General features: G+C 47.6%; 1 protein-coding gene across 3 annotated transcripts in view; it reads right to left on the reverse strand.

Annotated features, from left to right (window-relative positions):
- LOC146019726 (integrin alpha-M-like) overlaps positions 1-21,200 on the reverse strand; it is a 99,031-nt gene that overhangs the window by 18,047 nt on the left and 59,784 nt on the right. For 2 of the 3 annotated variants that reach the window (XM_083152237.1, XM_083152236.1), the window contains exons 19-23: positions 16,669-16,742; positions 16,432-16,573; positions 16,257-16,352; positions 10,082-10,161; positions 6,934-7,017 (exon numbers count right to left, since the gene is read on the reverse strand). In XM_083152237.1, coding sequence (XP_083008363.1) covers positions 6,934-7,017; positions 10,082-10,161; positions 16,257-16,352; positions 16,432-16,573; positions 16,669-16,742 — 476 coding nt within the window. The remainder of the gene's footprint in view (positions 1-6,933; positions 7,018-10,081; positions 10,162-16,256; positions 16,353-16,431; positions 16,574-16,668; positions 16,743-21,200) is intronic. The other variant, XM_083152238.1, reaches the window with a different exon arrangement.

The following is a 21,200-nucleotide window of genomic DNA, read 5'->3' on the forward strand; positions in this document are numbered from 1 at the left end:
TATATAGTAACTGGTAATAATATTCTCTGTACATCGATGCGGAATATGTGTGCGCTATATAATAACTGGTAATAATAATCTCTGTACAGTGGTGTGGGGTGCGGTGCTCCTGGACTGGATGGGCTGGGTGGCTTTAGTGCGGCATGCCCTTACATTCTATTAACACTTTTCCCTCACTAACACTCTCTCTTATTTTAATTACATTTCATTTATCTCTCTCTTTATGTATAGCTTCGGCTTCCTATCACTAATTATTAACACTTAGTATCTCACTGGCATGCCGCACTGGGCCTCCTAGCTTATGATAGTTTTTGGGGTGCCACACCCTGCACCTAGATATACCGCTAGGGACCCCCAATATACAGAGAAGCCTTGACGCGGCTTGGGGGCATATCATACACCTGCGCAGGTATATGTAACCAATATCTCTGAATTCTATTATCATGTAGTGTTCAAGATTGGTTGCTAAAACTATTCAGTGTGCGGGGGAACCAATGTCTTGTTACTTACTAAGTATTAACCCCTCCCTTGCATGCACCTGAAAAGTTTTACTGAACTAATTTGAGCATCTACCACTATCTGTATGTAATCTCTGTACAGCGCTGCAGAATATGTGTGCGCTATATAATAACTGCTAATAATCTCTGTACAGCGCAGCAGAATATGTGTGAGCTATATAATAACTGCTAATAATCTCTGTACAGCGCTGCGGAATATGTGTGCGCTATATAATAACTGGTAATAATAGTCTCTGTACAGCGCTGCGGAATATGTGTGCGCTATATAATAACTGGTAATAATATTTTCTGTACAGCGCTGAGGAATATGTGTGCGCTATATAATAACTGGTAATAATATTCTCTGTACAGCGCTGCGGAATATGTGTGCGCTATATAATAAATGGTAATAATAGTCTCTGTACAGCGCTGCGGAATATGTGTGCGCTATATAATAACTGGTAATAATATTCTCTGTACAGATCTGCGGAATATGTGTGCGCTATATAATAACTGGTAATGATATTCCCTGTACAACGCTGCGGAATATGTGTGCGCTATATAATAACTGGTAATAATAATCTCTGTACAGCGCTGCAGAATATGTGTGCACTATATAATAACTGGTAATAATAGTCTCTGTACAGCGCTGCGGAATATGTGTGCGCTATATAATAACTGGTAATAATAATCTCTGTACAGCGCTGCGGAATATGTGCGCGCTATATAATAACTGGTAATAATATTTTCTGTACAGTGCTGCGGAATATGTGTGCGCTATATAATAACTGGTAATAATAGTCTCTGTACAGCGCTGCGGAATGTGTGTGCGCTATATAATAACTGGTAATAATAGTCTCTGTACAGCGCTGTGGAATATGTGTGCGCTATATAATAACTGGTAATAATAGTCTCTGTACAGCGCTGCGGAATATGTGTGCGATATATAATAACTGGTAATAATAGTCTCTGTACAGCGCTGCGGAATATGTGTGCGCTATATAATAACTGGTAATAATATTCTCTGTACAGCGCTGCGGAATATGTGTGCGCTATATAATAACTGATAATAATAGTCTCTGTACAGCGCTGTGGAATATGTGTGCGCTATATAATAACTGGTAATAATAGTCTCTGTACAGCGCTGCGGAATATGTGTGCGCTATATAATAACTGGTAATAAATAATCTCTGTACAGCGCTGCGCATTATGTGTGCGCTATATAATAACTGGTAATAATATTCTCTGTACAGCGGTGCGGAATATGTGTGCGCTATATAATAACTGGTAATAATAGTCTCTGTACAGCGCTGTGGAATATGTGTGCGCTATATAATAACTGGTAATAATAGTCTCTGTACAGCGCTGCGGAATATGTGTGCGCTATATAATAACTGGTAATAATAGTCTCTGTACAGCGCTGGGGAATATGTGTGCGCTATATAATAACTGGTAATAATAGTCTCTGTACAGCGCTGCAGAATATGTGTGCGCTATATAATAACTGGTAATAATAGTCTCTGTACATCGCTGCGGAATATGTGTGTGCTATATGATAACTGGTAATAATAGTCTCTGTACATCGCTGCGGAATATGTGTGCGCTATATAATAACTGGTAATAATATTCTCTGTACAGCGCTGCGGTATATATGTGCGCTATATAATAACTGGTAATAATAGTCTCTGTACAGCGCTGCGGAATATGTGTGCGCTATATAATAACTGGTAATAATATTCTCTGTACAGCGCTGCGGAATATGTGTGCGCTATATAATAACTGGTAATAATAGTCTCTGTACAGCGCTGAGGAATATGTGTGTGCTATATAATAACTGGTAATAATAGTCTCTGTACATCGCTGCGGAATATGTGTGCGCTATATAATAACTGGTAATAATATTCTCTGTACAGCGCTGCGGTATATATGTGCGCTATATAATAACTGGTAATAATAGTCTCTGTATAGCGCTGCGGAATATGTGTGCGCTATATAATAACTGGTAATAATAGTATCTGTACAGCGCTGTGGAATATGTGTGCTCTATATAATAACTGGTAATAATATTCTCTTTACAGCGCTGCGGAATATGTGTACGCTATATAATAACTGGTAATAATATTCTCTGTACAGCGCTGTGGAATATGTGTGTGCTATATAATAACTGTTAATAATAGTCTCTGTACAACGCTGCGGAATATGTGTGCACTATATAATAACTGGTAATAATAGTCTCTGTACAGCGCTGCGGAATATTTGTGCGCTATATAATAACTGGTAATAATATTCCCTGTACAGCACTGTGGAATATGTGTGCGCTATATAATAACTGGTAATAATATTCTCTGTACAGCGCTGTGGAATATGTGTGCGCTATATAATATAACTGGTAATAATAGTCTCTGTACAGCGCTGCGGAATATGTGTGCGCTATATAATAACTGGTAATAATAGTCTCTGTACAGCGTTGTGGAATATGTGTGCGCTATATAATAACTGGTAATAATAGTCTCTGTACAGCGCTGTGGAATATGTGTGCGCTATATAATAACTGGTAATAATAATCTCTGTACAGCGCTGCGGAATATGTGTGCGCTATATAATAACTGGTAATAATAGTCTCTTTACAGCGCTGCGGAATATGTGTGCGCTATATAATAACTGGTAATAATAATCTCTGTACAGCGCTGCGGAATATGTGTGCGCTATATAATAACTGGTAATAATAATCTCTGTACAGCGCTGCGGAATATGTGTGCGCTATATAATAACTGGTAATAATAGTCTCTGTACAGCGCTGCGGAATATGTGTGCGCTATATAATCACTGGTAATAATAGTCTCTGTACAGCGCTGCGGAATATGTGCGCGCTATATAATAACTGGTAATAATAGTCTCTGTACAGCGCTGCGGAATATGTGCGCGCTATATAATAACTGGTAATAATAGTCTCTGTACAGCGCTGCGGAATATGTGTGCACTATATAATAACTGGTAATAATAATCTCTGTACAGCGCTGCGGAATATGTGTGCGCTATATTATAACTGGTAATGATAATCTCTGTACAGCGCTGCGGAATATGTGTGCGCTATATAATAACTGGTAATAATAATCTCTGTACAGCGCTGCGGAATATGTGTGCGCTATATAATAACTGGTAATAATATTCTCTGTACAGCGCTGCGGAATATGTGCGCTATATAATAACTGGTCATAATATTCTCTGTACAGCGCTGTGGAATATGTGTGTGCTATATAATAACTGGTAATAATAGTCTCTGTACAGCGCTGCGGAATATGTGTGCGCTATATAATAACTGGTAATAATATTCTCTGTACAGCGTTGCGGAATATGTGTGCGCTATATAATAACTGGTAATAATATTCTCTGTACAGCGCTGCGGAATATGTGTGCGCTATATAATAACTGGTAATAATATTCTCTGTACAGCGCTGCGGAATATGTGTGCGCTATATAATAACTGGCAATAATAGTCTCTGTACAGCACTGTGGAATATGTGTGCGCTATATAATAACTGGTAATAATAGTCTCTGTACAGCGCTGTGGAATATGTGTGCGCTATATAATAACTGGTAATAATATTCTCTGTACAGCACTGCGGAATATGTGTGCGCTATATAATAACTGGTAATAATAGTCTCTGTACAGCGCTGCGGAATATGTGTGCGCTATATAATAACTGGTAATAATAATCTGTACAGCGCTGCGGAATATGTGTGCACTATATAATAACTGGTAATAATAGTCTCTGTACAGCGCTGTGGAATATGTGTGCGCTATATAATAACTGGTAATAATATTCTCTGTACAGCGCTGTGGAATATGTGCGCTCTATATAATAACTGGTAATAATAGTCTCTGTACAACGCTGCGGAATATGTGTGCTCTATATAATAACTGGTAATAATCTCTGTACAGCGCTGCGGAATATGTGTGCACTATATAATATAACTGGTAATAATAGTCTCTGTACAGCGCGGTGGAATATGTGTGCTCTATATAATAACTGGTAATAATCTCTGTACAGCGCTGCGGAATATGTGTGCACTATATAATATAACTGGTAATAATAGTCTCTGTACAGCGCTGTGGAATATGTGTGCGCTATATAATAACTGGTAATAATAGTCTCTGTATAGCGCTGTGGAATATGTGTGCGCTATATAATAACAGGTAATAATAGTCTCTGTACAGCGCTGTGGAATATGTGTGCGCTATATAATAACTGGTAATAATAGTCTCTGTACAGCGATGCGGAATATGTGTGCGCTATATAATAACTGGTAATAATAGTCTCTGTATAGCGCTGTGGAATATGTGTGCGCTATATAATAACTGGTAATAATATTCTCTGTACAGCGCTGCGGAATATGTGCGCGCTATATAATAACTGGTAATAATAGTCTCTGTACAGCGCTGCGGAATATGTGTGCGCTATATAATAACTGGTGATAATATTCTCTGTACAGCACTGTGGAATATGTGTGCGCTATATAATAACTGGTAATAATAGTCTCTGTACAGCGCTGTGGAATATGTGTGCGCTATATAATAACTGGTAATAATATTCTCTGTACAGTGCTGCGGAATATCTGTGCGCTATCTAATAACTGGTAATAATATTCTCTGTACAGAGCTGCAGAATATGTGTGCGCTATATAATAACTGGTAATAATAGTCTCTGTACAGCGCTGCAGAATATGTGTGCGCTATATAAATAACTGGTAATAATATTATCTGTACAGCGCTGCGGAATATGTGTGCGCTATATAATAAATGGTAATAATATTCTCTGTACAGCGCTGCGGTATACGTGTGCGCTATATAATAACTGGTAATAATAGTCTCTGTACAGCGCTGCGGAATATGTGTGCGCTATATAAATAACTGGTAATAATAGTCTCTGTACAGCGCTGCGGAATATGTGTGCGCTATATAATAACTGGTAATAATAGTCTCTGTACAGCGCTGCGGAATATGTGTGCGCTATATAACAACTATAAATCAATAAATTATGATGTAAGAATATCACATAGACATTTACATGCAGACGGGAGGTAACTGCAGCCACAGTTATTGATAATAAAGGTATAAATGTACAACCAGTGATGACAAAGTATTCCAATAATATAAGTGTGAATAAATAAAAAGTGACAAAACTAATAATCATAAAATAATACTACATTTCTTTAGTGATTATTATACAGGGGACGCTGCAGGGCCGGTTTAAGGCTTCTCAGCACCCTAGACAAAAGTTCAACCTACTGCTCCCCCATACTGCCACCAATACCCACTTTCCAACCCCTTAAGGCAGTGGCTCCCAAACTGTGTGTCGTGGCACCCTGGGGTGCCTCGGAACACTTGCAGGGGTGCCCTAGGTTGGTGGTCCAGGACCAATTAAAAAATGTTATGGGCAATGTTATAAACAAAACTAGTGCTTGTGGCTGCCAATCATAAAATGTGAACAAACAGAAGCACAGCCCTGTCCACCACCACATAACTAACCCTAAGGATGACATTTAAAACCAATCTACTTAATTTTATATTTATTTTCTAAAAAAATTTCTGATACTCAAGGGTGCAGTGATTCAAAAAAGTTTGGGAACCACTGCCTTAAGGCATACTTGCCTAACATTCCGGAATGGTAGGGAGACTCCCAAAAATCATGTGGTCCTCCAAGCCCCCGGGAAGGTGGACATGTCCCCTGCTTTCCCTGTAGGCCCCCTTTTGCCACCCACAAAGGTACAAGGAGAAGGGTGCAGCAAGGTAGGAAAAAATGCTCGAGGGGAAAGTATAGAGATGAGGTCTTAGAGGTCCCACAGCCCCCACCTGCATTAAGTACAACAAGGATCCTCATAGACAGCCATTATTTTTGGATAGGCAGACTTGGTGGTGCCCCCCCCCCCCCCTGATCCCGGCTGCCTAAACCTGCCTAATGGTAGAGCCGGCCCTGGCCGCAGGACGACACTGATTTGTAGTATGTGACCTGGTCAGGTATCGCACTCCTGGCTGCATTCGAATCTTATACTATAAGCCAGGCATGTCCAAACTGTGGCCCTCCAGCTGTTGTGAAACTACACCTCCCAGCATGCCTTGCCATAGTTTTAGCAATCCCTAATAACAAATTTGTGGCAAGGCATGATGGGACTTGTAGTTTCAGAACAGCTGGAGGGCCATAGTTTGGACGTGCCTGCTATAAGCGGTTATAGAAACTTCCATGAGTGATTACAATGCTATGACATTTTCTCCAGGCCCTTGCAGTTGTTAGCAATGTAACCCAGTCGTTGTCAATGAGCCCTTCATTTGTCTCCGAGTCCTGACTATCATTTATCCAATCATCTCTATCTGTCTAATGAACCTTTGAGTTGTCTCCTTCCCACTGACTGTCTCCGCTAAGTTGGTCTCTCTCACCTGCTGACAGTCACATAGATTGCGTACAACACTCTTATTTGAGATTTAGATTTCATTTGTTCATTGACAGTTCCGCCATTATCACTGTGGAGAGAGCAAAACACGTTGTTTTGTTGCATATTTTAAAAATTACGAAAAAAAATTATTTAAACATATCGGATCTACTGAGAATCTGCCTCCTTCATTTGTTTTCTAGACGCCCTCGTTAGTCAAATGTGCCAGAGTTACAAAATTTTTTTAATCTGTTGTAAAATGTCACAGCTAAATGCGGAATAAGGCGAGCATTTCTCAGTTTAATGCGGAATAAGGCGAGCTTTTCTCAGCTAAATGCGGAACAAGGCGAGCTTTTCTCAGCTAAGTGCGGAATAAGGCGAGCTTTTCTCTGCTTAATGTGGAATAAGGCAAGCTTTTCTCAGCTAAGTGCGGAATAAGGCGAGCTTTTCTCAGCTAAATGTGGAATAAGGCGAGCTTTTCTCTACTTAATGTGGAATAAGGCGAGCTTTTCTCAGCTAAGTGCGGAATAAGGCGAGCTTTTCTCTGCTAAATGCGGAATAAGGCGAGCTTTTCTCTGCTAAATGTGGAATAAGGCGAGCTTTTCTCAGCTAAGTGCGGAATAAGGCGAGCTTTTCTCTGCTAAGTGCGGAATAAGGCGAGCTTTTCTCTGCTAAATGCGGAATAAGGCGAGCTTTTCTCAGCTAAATGCGGAACAAGGCGAGCTTTTCTCAGCTAAGTGCGGAATAAGGCGAGCTTTTCTCTGCTAAGTGCGGAATAAGGCGAGCTTTTCTCAGTTTAATGCGGAATAAGGCGAGCTTTTCTCAGCTAAATGTGGAATAAGGCAAGCTTTTCTCTACTTAATGTGGAATAAGGCGAGCTTTTCTCTGCTTAATGTGGAATAAGGCAAGCTTTTCTCAGCTAAATGCGGAATAAGGCGAGCTTTTCTTAGCTAAGTGCGGAATAAGGCGAGCTTTTCTCTGCTAAATGTGGAATATGGTGAGCTTTTCTCAGCTAAGTGCGGAATAAGTCAAGCTTTTCTCAGCTAAGTGCGGAATAAGGCGAGCTTTTCTTAGCTAAATGCGGAATAAGGCGAGCTTTTCTTAGCTAAATGTGGAATATGGTGAGCTTTTCTCAGCTAAATGTGGAATATGGTGAGCTTTTCTCAGCTAAGTGCGGAATTAGGCGAGCTTTTCTCAGCTAAATGTGGAATAAGGCGAGCTTTTCTCAGCTAAGTGCGGAATAAGGCGAGCTTTTCTCAGCTAAATGTGGAATAAGGCGAGCTTTTCTCAGCTACTGTAAGTGCGGAATAAGGCGAGCTTTTCTCTGCTAAATGCAGAATAAGGGGAGCTGTTCTCAGCTAAGTGCGGAATAAGGCGAGCTTTTCTCTGCTTAATGCGGAATAAGGCGAGCTTTTCTCAGCTAAATGTGGAATAAGGCGAGCTTTTCTCAGCTAAATGCGGAATAAGGCGAGCTTTTCTCAGCTAAGTGTGGAATAAGGCGAGCTTTTCTCAGCTAAATGCGGAATAAGGCGAGCTTTTCTCTGCTTAATGTGGAATAAGGCGAGCTTTTCTCAGCTAAATGCTGAATAAGGCGAGCTTTTCTCAGCTAAGTGCGGAATAAGGCGAGCTGTTCTCAGCTAAGTGCGGAATAAGGCGAGCTTTTCTCTGCTTAATGCGGAATAAGGCAAGCTTTTCTCTGCTTAATGCGGAATAAGGCGAGCTTTTCTCAGCTAAGTGCGGAATAAGGCGAGCTTTTCTCAGCTAAGTGTGGAATAAGGCGAGCTTTTCTCAGCTAAATGCGGAATAAGGCGAGCTTTTCTCTGCTTAATGTGGAATAAGGCGAGCTTTTCTCTGCTTAATGTGGAATAAGGCGAGCTTTTCTCAGCTAAATGCTGAATAAGGCGAGCTTTTCTTAGCTAAGTGCGGAATAAGGCGAGCTGTTCTCAGCTAAATGCGGAATAAGGCGAGCTTTTCTCAGCTAAATGCGGAATAAGGCGAGCTTTTCTCAGCTAAGTGCGGAATAAGGGGAGCTGTTCTCAGCTAAATGCTGAATAAGGCGAGCTTTTCTTAGCTAAGTGCGGAATAAGGCGAGCTGTTCTCAGCTAAATGCGGAATAAGGCGAGCTTTTCTCAGCTAAATGCGGAATAAGGCGAGCTTTTCTCAGCTAAGTGCGGAATAAGGGGAGCTGTTCTCAGCTTAATGCGGAATAAGGCGAGCTTTTCTCTGCTTAATGTGGAATAAGGCAAGCTTTTCTCTGCTTAATGTGGAATAAGGCGAGCTTTTCTCAGCTAAGTGCGGAATAAGGCGAGCTTTTCTCAGCTAAATGCGGAATAAGGCGAGCTTTTCTCAGCTAAGTGCGGAATAATGCGAGCTTTTCTCTGCTAAATGCGGAATAAGGCGAGCTTTTCTCAGCTAAGTGCGGAATAAGGCGAGCTTTTCTCAGCTAAGTGCGGAATAAGGCGAGCTTTTCTCAGCTAAATGCGGAATAAGGCGAGCTTTTCTCTGCTAAATGTGGAGTGTAATATCTTGGTGCACCCACCCTCAGTATTCATTAGTTGCGCGTACGCCACTGGCGTATTTATAATGGGTGTACCCATTTTTTTTAGATACTTGCCCTCCGGAGTCCTGCGTTGGCAGCAGCAGAAATCACCAGGATAATGGCGCAGTGGCGGTTTTCCTGACATGCACAGTAATGAAATCACTGGGAAGATGGCCACCCGCCATTTTCCTGGAGATTTATGCATGCACCGTAGAATCAGGAACAGCACTAGGGCTCCCTAGTGACCTTGGTGGCCAGAGACTGGCCGTGGCGTAATCATCTCTAGAAGCGCCTCTGGCATGTGCACTCCAGCTCCCACGTATGCGCAGTGACATAGTATCTCCTGTACAATCGCTGCTTTGTGAATGCATTAGCATTACCTCCCATGTCCTGACATAAAGCTTCTACTGATACATCACATTGACCATAAATGCTTTGATTTGGTCCTGGACAACCACATTATGGCACCCTGACATTTGCTCCATGGCACCCCAAGGTATACCAGTACGCAGAATTGGAACACCTCAGACTGCGCCTGGAGATGAGCTATGGGGAATGCTTACCACCTGGCACGCCAGCCCCAGTTGGTGCATCACACCCAGCAGTGGTCGGTTACCTGGTCACATTGGCGGTCATCGTTAGAGTGTCTCCCAGTTCAGCCGTCACTGCAACGTGAAAACCGACCATGAAGGTCACCTGAAGGAGAGCCCAGAAGGTGAGTGTCAGCTGAGAGCAGAGAAAGTGCTTGTGGGCCTGATTCTGAGCCACATGCAGCACTGTATGTGTAGTGCATCGAGCAGACTTAGCAAGCTGTGCTGCACATATTGGACTCCGGCCTATCCCTTACATACATGTTTCTGAGTTATCCCAAGTCCTACTGAGTGCGGGTTGTAGAAAATTCCAGAACATAGAGACAAGTAATAATTATACAGAAACCAATATGAGAGCTTCTATCTAGAGGAACTCCAACTAGCAGTTTATGGTTGGTGGTGCTCCCCCCCCAAAAAGTTCAGAAATATAACTGAAAGAGGAAAGTCTAGGAGACGACTAAAGGGAACCAATAAGGTTTTTGGGACACGCTTACGTGGAGAACTGACAGTGGCTAGGGAAGAGAGCTGACAGTGGCTAGGTGAGAGAGCTGACAGTGGCTAGGTGAGAGAGCTGACAGTGGCTAGGTGGAAGAGCTGACAGTGGCTAGGTGAGAGAGCTGACAGTGGCTAGGTGAGAGAGCTGACAGTGGCTAGGTGGAAGAGGTGACAGTATCTAGATGGAAGAAGTGACAGTGGCTAGGTAGGAAAGCTGACAATGGCTAGATAGGAGAGCTGACTGTGGCTAGATAGGAGAGCTGACTGTGGCTAGGTGAGAGAGCTGACAGTGGCTAGGTGGAAGAGGTGACAGTGGCTAGGTGAGGGATCTGACAGTGGCTAGGTGGAAGAGGTGACAGTGGCTAGGTGAGGGATCTGACAGTGGCTAGGTGAGAGAGCGGACAGTGGCTAGGTGAGAGAGCGGACAGTGGCTAGGTGAGAGAGCGGACAGTGGCTAGGTGAGAGAGCGGACAGTGGCTAGGTGAGAGAGCTAACAGTGGCTAGGCGAGAGAGCTGACAGTGGGTAGGCGAGAGAGCTGACAGTGGGTAGGCGAGAGAGCTGACAGTGGGTAGGCGAGAGAGCTGACAGTGGCTAGGTGAGGGATCTGACAGTGACTAGGTGAGAGAGCGGACAGTGGCTAGGTGAGAGAGCGGACAGTGGCTAGGTGAGAGAGCGGACAGTGGCTAGGTGAGAGAGCTGACAGTGGCTAGGTGAGAGAGCTAACAGTGGCTAGGCGAGAGAGCTGACAGTGGGTAGGCGAGAGAGCTGACAGTGGGTAGGCGAGAGAGCTGACAGTGGGTAGGCGAGAGAGCTGACAGTGGCTAGGTGAGAGAGCTGACAGTGGCTAGGTGAGGGATCTGACAGTGGCTAGGTGAGGGATCTGACAGTGGCTAGGTGAGGGATCTGACAGTGGCTAGGTGAGAGAGCTGACAGTGGCTAGGTGAGAGAGCTAAAGGTGGCAAGGCGAGAGAGCTGACAGTGGCTAGGTGAGAGAGCTGACAGTGGCCCGGTGAGAGATCTGACGGTGGCTAGGTGGAAGAGGTGACAGTGGCTAGGTGAGAGATCTGACAGTGGCTAGGTGGAAGACGTGACAGTGGCTAGGTGGAAGAGGTGACAGTGGCTAGGTGCCAGATGTATCAAGCTTCAAAAGTGATAAAATGGAGAGTGATAAACAGCCAGCCAATCTGCTCCTACCTGTTATTTTTCAAACCCAGTCTGTGACATGGCAGGTAGGAGCTGATTGACTGGCTGTTTATCACTCTCAATTTTATCACTTTTTGAAGCTTGATACATCTGGCTCTAGGTGAGAGAGAGCTGACAGTGGCTAGGTGGATGAGGTGACAGTGGCTAGGTGAGAGAGCTGACAGTGGCTAGGTGGAAGAGGTGACAGTGGCCAGGTGAGAGAGCTGACAGTGGCTAGGTGAGAGATCTGACAGTGGCTAGGTGAGAGCTGACAGTGGCTAGGTGAGAGCTGACAGTGGCTAGGTGAGAGAGCTAACAGTGGCTAGGTGAGAGAGCTAACAGTGGCTAGGTGAGAGAGCTAACAGTGGCTAGGTGAGAGAGCTGACAGTGGCTAGGTGGAAGAGGTGACAGTGGCTAGGTGGAAGAGGTGACAGTGGCTAGGTGGAAGAGGTGACAGTGGCTAGGTGGAAGAGGTGACAGTGGCTAGGTGAGGGATCTGACAGTGGCTAGGTGGAAGAGGTGACAGTGGCTAGGTGAGGGATCTGACAGTGGCTAGGTGAGAGAGCTGATAGTGGCTAGGTGAGAGAGCTGACAGTGGCTAGGTGAGAGAGCTGACAGTGGCTAGGTGAGAGAGCTGACAGTGGCTAGGTGGAAGAGGTGACAGTATCTAGATGGAAGAAGTGACAGTGGCTAGGTAGGAAAGCTGACAATGGCTAGATAGGAGAGCTGACTGTGGCTAGATAGGAGAGCTGACTGTGGCTAGGTGAGAGAGCTGACAGTGGCTAGGTGGAAGAGGTGACAGTGGCTAGGTGAGGGATCTGACAGTGGCTAGGTGGAAGAGGTGACAGTGGCTAGGTGAGGGATCTGACAGTGGCTAGGTGAGAGAGCGGACAGTGGCTAGGTGAGAGAGCGGACAGTGGCTAGGTGAGAGAGCGGACAGTGGCTAGGTGAGAGAGCTGACAGTGGCTAGGTGAGAGAGCTAACAGTGGCTAGGCGAGAGAGCTGACAGTGGGTAGGCGAGAGAGCTGACAGTGGGTAGGCGAGAGAGCTGACAGTGGGTAGGCGAGAGAGCTGACAGTGGCTAGGTGAGGGATCTGACAGTGACTAGGTGAGAGAGCGGACAGTGGCTAGGTGAGAGAGCGGACAGTGGCTAGGTGAGAGAGCGGACAGTGGCTAGGTGAGAGAGCTGACAGTGGCTAGGTGAGAGAGCTAACAGTGGCTAGGCGAGAGAGCTGACAGTGGGTAGGCGAGAGAGCTGACAGTGGGTAGGCGAGAGAGCTGACAGTGGGTAGGCGAGAGAGCTGACAGTGGCTAGGTGAGAGAGCTGACAGTGGCTAGGTGAGGGATCTGACAGTGGCTAGGTGAGGGATCTGACAGTGGCTAGGTGAGGGATCTGACAGTGGCTAGGTGAGAGAGCTGACAGTGGCTAGGTGAGAGAGCTAAAGGTGGCAAGGCGAGAGAGCTGACAGTGGCTAGGTGAGAGAGCTGACAGTGGCCCGGTGAGAGATCTGACAGTGGCTAGGTGGAAGAGGTGACAGTGGCTAGGTGAGAGATCTGACAGTGGCTAGGTGGAAGACGTGACAGTGGCTAGGTGGAAGAGGTGACAGTGGCTAGGTGCCAGATGTATCAAGCTTCAAAAGTGATAAAATGGAGAGTGATAAACAGCCAGCCAATCTGCTCCTACCTGTTATTTTTCAAACCCAGTCTGTGACATGGCAGGTAGGAGCTGATTGACTGGCTGTTTATCACTCTCAATTTTATCACTTTTTGAAGCTTGATACATCTGGCTCTAGGTGAGAGAGAGCTGACAGTGGCTAGGTGGATGAGGTGACAGTGGCTAGGTGAGAGAGCTGACAGTGGCTAGGTGGAAGAGGTGACAGTGGCCAGGTGAGAGAGCTGACAGTGGCTAGGTGAGAGATCTGACAGTGGCTAGGTGAGAGCTGACAGTGGCTAGGTGAGAGCTGACAGTGGCTAGGTGAGAGCTGACAGTGGCTAGGTGAGAGAGCTAACAGTGGCTAGGTGAGAGAGCTAACAGTGGCTAGGTGAGAGAGCTAACAGTGGCTAGGTGAGAGAGGTGACAGTGGCTAGGTGGAAGAGGTGACAGTGGCTAGGTGGAAGAGGTGACAGTGGCTAGGTGGAAGAGGTGACAGTGGCTAGGTGAGGGATCTGACAGTGGCTAGGTGGAAGAGGTGACAGTGGCTAGGTGAGGGATCTGACAGTGGCTAGGTGAGAGAGCTGATAGTGGCTAGGTGAGAGAGCTGACAGTGGCTAGGTGAGAGAGCTGACAGTGGCTAGGTGAGAGAGCTGACAGTGGCTAGGTGAGAGAGCTGACAGTGGCTAGGTGAGAGAGCTGACAGTGGCTAGGCAAAAGAGCTGACAGTGGCTAGGCGAGAGAGCTGACAGTGGCTAGGCGAGAGAGCTGACAGTGGCTAGGTGAGAGAGCTGACAGTGGCTAGGTGGAAGAGGTGACAGTGGCTAGGTGAGAGAGCTGACAGTGGCTAGGTGGAAGAGGTGACAGTGGCTAGGTGAGAGAGCTGACAGTGGCTAGGTGGAAGAGGTGACAGTGGCTAGGTGGAAGAGGTGACAGTGGCTAGGTGAGAGAGCTAACAGTGGCTAGGTGGAAGAGGTGACAGTGGCTAGGTGGAAGAGGTGACAGTGGCTAGGTGGAAGAGGTGACAGTGGCTAGGTGAGAGAGCTGACAGTGGCTAGGTGGAAGAGGTGACAGTGGCTAGGTGGAAGAGGTGACAGTGGCTAGGTGAGAGAGCTAACAGTGGCTAGGTGGAAGAGGTGACAGTGGCTAGGTGAGAGAGCTGACAGTGGCTAGGTGAGAGAGCTGACAGTGGCTAGGTGGAAGAGGTGACAGTGGCTATGTAGAAGAGGTGACAGTGGCTAGGTGAGAGAGCTAACAGTGGCTAGGTGGAAGAGGTGACAGTGGCTAGGTGGAAGAGGTGACAGTGGCTAGGTGAGAGAGCTGACAGTGGCTAGGTGGAAGAGGTGACAGTGGCTATGTAGAAGAGGTGACAGTGGCTAGGTGAGAGAGCTAACAGTGGCTAGGTGGAAGAGGTGACAGTGGCTAGGTGGAAGAGGTGACAGTGGCTAGGTGGAAGAGCTGACAGTGGCTAGGTGAGAGAGCTGACAGTGGCTAGGTGAGAGAGCTGACAGTGGCTAGGTGGAAGAGGTGACAGTGGCTAGGTGGAAGAGGTGACAGTGGCTAGGTGGAAGAGGTGACAGTGGCTAGGTGGAAGAGGTGACAGTGGCTAGGTGGAAGAGGTGACAGTGGCTAGGTGGAAGAGGTGACAGTGGCTAGGTGGAAGAGGTGACAGTGGCTAGGTGAGGGATCTGACAGTGGCTAGGTGGAAGTGGTGACAGTGGCTAGGTGAGGGATCTGACAGTGGCTAGGTGAGAGAGCTGATAGTGGCTAGGTGAGAGAGCTGACAGTGGCTAGGTGAGAGAGCTTACAGTGGCTAGGTGAGAGAGCTGACAGTGGCTAGGTGAGAGAGCTGACAGTGGCTAGGCGAGAGAGCTGACAGTGGCTAGGCGAGAGAGCTGACAGTGGCTAGGTGAGAGAGCTGACAGTGGCTAGGTGGAAGAGGTGACAGTGGCTAGGTGAGATAGCTGACAGTAGCTAGGTGGAAGAGGTGACAGTGGCTAGGTGAGAGAGCTGACAGTGGCTAGGTGGAAGAGGTGACAGTGGCTAGGTGAGATAGCTGACAGTAGCTAGGTGGAAGAGGTGACAGTGGCTAGGTGAGAGAGCTGACAGTGGCTAGGTGAGAGAGCTGACAGTGGCTAGGTGAGAGAGCTGACAGTGGCTAGGTGAGAGAGCTGACAGTGGCTAGGCAAAAGAGCTGACAGTGGCTAGGCGAGAGAGCTGACAGTGGCTAGGTGAGAGAGCTGACAGTGGCTAGGTGGAAGAGGTGACAGTGGCTAGGTGAGATAGCTGACAGTAGCTAGGTGGAAGAGGTGACAGTGGCTAGGTGAGAGAGCTGACAGTGGCTAGGTGGAAGAGGTGACAGTATCTAGGTGAGAGAGCTAACAGTGGCTAGGTGGAAGAGGTGACAGTGGCTAGGTGGAAGAGGTGACAGTGGCTAGGTGAGAGATGTGACAGTGGCTAGGCGAGAGAGCTGACAGTGGGTAGGCGAGAGAGCTGACAGTGGGTAGGCAAGAGAGCTGACAGTGGGTAGGCAAGAGAGCTGACAGTGGCTAGGTGAGAGAGCTGACAGTGGCTAGGTGGAAGAGGTGACAGTGGGTAGGCGAGAGAGCTGACAGTGGGTAGGCGAGAGAGCTGACAGTGGCTAGGTGAGAGAGCTGACAGTGGCTAGGCGAGAGAGCGGACAGTGGCCCGGTGAGACAGAGCTGAGTGGCTAGTCTGCTAAGCGTCTGCTCAGTGATACATGACACAGATGGGACTGCATATGGCAATGTGATCCTGGCCACTAAGATCCATTTCAGATCAGATTGAATACCTTATGTGATCTGTCATAAATGAGCCTTTCTTTCTGCTCTCTCCCGTGGTCTCTCCTTACCGTAGTATTGGGTCTCAGTAGTGGGTTGTTCACTCCGCAGGTCAACACTCTCTGACCCTCCACACTTGAGCATGAGACAGTCACTCGCTTGTTACTCTGCGAGACAGACACATAAATCAAGATTTAGCCCCATCCAATCCAAGGAGAGTACCCCAATAAGACAGCGCCCCAGTACCTCCACAATGGACACCCTCCGATAAGACAAACCAGAAGGAAAGGGGATGAGTACACGGGTGTTGTATGAATCAGCCCCTTTATTCCTCACAGAGACCGTTACATTGGCATCCAGAGACGTCCCAACCACCAGCTGCGAGAGACTGTCAGGGAGACAAAACAGCAGGAGATGATGTGATCTGAGACTATGGGGGTGATGGTGCTTAGAGGACAATCAGAGAACAGATCGTTTCCTTACCCAGCAAATGTAAGGTTCACACCCAGATCATCCGCACACTGCTCATCCCCTCCACAATTCTTCTCAAAAGAAATCTGCAGAGATAACTTACATTACAAAGTGGCACAGAGATCTGAGTGATGGGGGGTTCTGTGTGTGAGGGGGTCCGTGTGTGTGAGAGGGGCTGTGTATTTGGGGGATCTGTGTGATGGGAAACATCTTTGTTTGAAGGGCAGATCTGTGTGAGAGGGGAGAAATCCAGAGCTGGCCTTATCCAATTTGATGCCCTAGGCAAAATTTTGGTTGGTGCCCCCTAGCAAATGATCACACCAACAAACTTAAGGTGCCCATACACGGTGCAATGATAGCCCCCATTATGGGCTGGATCACATTGCTTCGCAATGCATGCGTTTTGCACGCAATGCGAGTGCAGTACAAAAAGGTATGTGCAGCTCATTTTTGTACTGTGCGATGAGATGCCCACGGGAGCTTGCATCATATCACAAGGTCAAAACGCACCGTGTATGGGCACCTTCAGTGTTTAGACACGAAACATAACATGCTGGTTTATAGCATTTTATTTTTGCTAGAAAAACACTTGCAAAACACACAAAATATTAAATAGTCTATGTGCAATATTTGTATATGCTCCCAAAAGGGTCTGAATCTGTACCGAAACGGTACCGTTGATATTGGCGTTTCCTATATGGTCTTAACAATGGAAGGGTGAATATATCGGTACCCAGCTAAATGACCAAACTTATGCTGAACTATGCTTATTTTAATGGATTTAATAAATACTTTTTTCATTCATTCAATTGGTCTGCTGTCCTCCACTTCACGCAAGTGAGTTTATGCTGCTCTCTAACTAAATTTTTTGGACTGGCACCCAACAATTCAATCACAGTGTTCTCCTTAAATCACCCCATCCCCGGAAGGTCCAGTCAGAGGAGGAGTCAGATGCCCGGGAGAAGTGCCAGCATTGCGGTGTGTACGGCCACCCTCAACTTCCGACACATACACTTCACCAACACCTTCCGCAGCCTGGTGCATCAAGGCCCCACCCCAAAACAACTGAACTTTTGTTATTTCTCTTCAGTGTTCTGGAGTCAGAACAATCGCTCAAAGGACTGTGGGAGCAGCTGCTGCTGGGCAAGCGCAGCAGCCCCCCTCCTCAACCAACGGCCATTTTTCTTAGGGACAGACTAATACAGCGGCAGCCGTGGCACCGGCCGTATCTATAGCTAGCACCCGCTAGCAGGCAGGTGGAAAGACGTGGGGGTAGCTCAGCTCAGAAGTGCAGGAGCAGAGCCGCCCATAGTGGTGGTGCCCACTGATCACTAATGATAAAAGGAGGCGCCCCTAGGCATAGGACCTTGCCCTAGGCAATTGCCTAGTTTGCCTATGCCAAGGGCCGGCTCTGGAGAAATCTGTGTGTTTGAGGTAGAACTTCTCATTAACTGTTGATGGTTATCCCACTGATGGCCATCCTCAGCATGAAGGACATATACAGGATACCCCTGACCCACTGATGGCCGTCCGCAGCATGAAGGCCATATACAGGATACCCCTGACCCACTGATGGCCTTCCGCAGCATGAAGGCCATATACAGGATACCCCTGACCCACTGATGGCCGTCCGCAGCATAAGGGCCATATACAGGATACCCCAGACTCACTGATGGCCGTCCGCAGCATGAAGGACATATACAGGATACCCCTGACTCACTGATGGCCGTCCGCAGCATGGAGGACATATACAGGATACCCCGGACTCACTGATGGCCGTCCGCAGCATGAAGGACATATACAGGATACCCCTGACTCACTGATGGCCGTCCGCAGCATGAAGGACATATACAGGATACCCCTGAACCACTGATGGCAATACTCAGCATGTAGGACATATACAGGATACCCCTGACTCACTGATGGCCATCCTCAGCATGAAGGACATATACAGGATACCCCTGACTCACTGATGGCCGTCCGCAGCATGAAGGACATATACAGGATACCCCTGACCCACTGATGGCCGTCCGCAGCATGAAGGACATATACAGGGTACCCCTGACTCACTGATGGCCATCCTCAGCATGAAGGCCATATACAGGATACCCCTGACTCACTGATGGCCGTCCGCAGCATGAAGGCCATATACAAGATACCCCTGACTCACTGATGGCTGTCCTCAGCATGAAGGACATATACAGGATACCCCTGACTCACTGATGGCCGTCCGCAGCATGAAGGACATATACAGGATACCCCTGACCCACTGATGGCCATCCGCAGCATGAGGGACATATACAGGATACCCCGGACTCACTGATGGCCGTCCGCAGCATGAAGGCCATATACAGGATACCCCTGACCCACTGATGGCCATCCTCAGCATAAAGGACATATACAGGATACCCCTGACTCACTGATGGCCGTCCTCAGCATGAAGGACATATACAGGATACTCCTGACTCACTGATGGCCGTCCGCAGCATGAAGGACATATACAGGATACCCCTGACCCACTGATGGCCGTCCGCAGCATGAAGGACATATACAGGATACCCCTGACCCACTGATGGCCGTCCGCAGCATGAAGGACATATTCAGGATACCCCTGACCCACTGATGGCCATCCGCAGCATGAAGGACATATACAGGATACCCCTGACCCACTGATGGCCATCCGCAGCATGAAGGACATATACAGGATACCCCTGACCCACTGATGGCCATCCGCAGCATGAAGGACATATACAGGATACCCCTGACCCACTGATGGCCATCCGCAGCATGAAGGACATATACAGGATACCCCTGACCCACTGATGGCCGTCCGCAGCATGAAGGACATATACCGGATACCCCTGACTCACTGATGGCCGTCCGCAGCATGAAGGCCATATACAGGATACCCCTGACTCACTGATGGCCATCCGCAGCATGACGGACATATACAGGATACCCCTGACTCACTGATGGCCATCCGCAGCATGAAGGACATATACAGGATACCCCTGACTCACTGATGGCCATCCGCAGCATGAAGGACATATACAGGATACCCCTGACTCACTGATGGCCATCCTCAGCATGAAGGACATATACAGGATACCCCTGACTCACTGATGGCCGTCCGCAGCATGAAGGACATATACCGGATACCCCTGACTCACTGATGGCCGTCCGCAGCATGAAGGACATATACAGGATACCCCTGACCCACTGATGGCCGTCCGCAGCATGAAGGACATATACCGGATACCCCTGACTCACTGATGGCCGTCCGCAGCATGGAGGACATATACAGGATACCCCTGACTCACTGATGGCCGTCCGCAGCATGAAGGACATATACAGGATACTCCTGACCCACTGATGGCCGTCCGCAGCATGAAGGACATATACAGGATACCCCTGACCCACTGATGGCAATCCTCAGCATGAAGGACATATACAGGATACCCCTGACCCACTGATGGCCGTCCTCAGTATGAAGGACATATACAGGATACCCCTGACCCACTGATGGCCGTCCGCAGCATGAAGGACATATACAGGATACCCCTGACTCACTGATGGCCGTCCGCAGCATGAAGGCCATATACAGGATACCCCTGACCCACTGATGGCCATCCTCAGCATAAAGGACATATACAGGATACCCCTGACTCACTGATGGCCGTCCTCAGCATGAAGGACATATACAGGATACTCCTGACTCACTGATGGCCGTCCGCAGCATGAAGGACATATACAGGATACCCCTGACCCACTGATGGCCGTCCGCAGCATGAAGGACATATACAGGATACCCCTGACCCACTGATGGCCGTCCGCAGCATGAAGGACATATTCAGGATACCCCTGACCCACTGATGGCCATCCGCAGCATGAAGGACATATACAGGATACCCCTGACCCACTGATGGCCATCCGCAGCATGAAGGACATATACAGGATACCCCTGACCCACTGATGGCCATCCGCAGCATGAAGGACATATACAGGATACCCCTGACCCACTGATGGCCGTCCGCAGCATGAAGGACATATACCGGATACCCCTGACTCACTGATGGCCGTCCGCAGCATGAAGGACATATACAGGATACCCCTGACTCACTGATGGCCATCCGCAGCATGAAGGACATATACAGGATACCCCTGACTCACTGATGGCCGTCCTCAGCATGAAGGACATATACAGGATACCCCTGACCCACTGATGGCCATCCGCAGCATGAAGGACATATACAGGATACCCCTGACCCACTGATGGCCATCCGCAGCATGAAGGACATATACAGGATACCCCTGACCCACTGATGGCCGTCCGCAGCATGAAGGACATATACCGGATACCCCTGACTCACTGATGGCCGTCCGCAGCATGAAGGACATATACAGGATACCCCTGACTCACTGATGGCCATCCGCAGCATGAAGGACATATACAGGATACCCCTGACTCACTGATGGCCGTCCTCAGCATGAAGGACATATACAGGATACCCCTGACTCACTGATGGCCGTCCGCAGCATGAAGG

The sequence above is a fragment of the Crinia signifera genome, chromosome 7 (genome assembly GCF_055691185.1).
Source record: "Crinia signifera chromosome 7, ASM5569118v1, whole genome shotgun sequence".
In the NCBI taxonomy this organism is placed as follows: domain Eukaryota; kingdom Metazoa; phylum Chordata; class Amphibia; order Anura; family Myobatrachidae; genus Crinia; species Crinia signifera.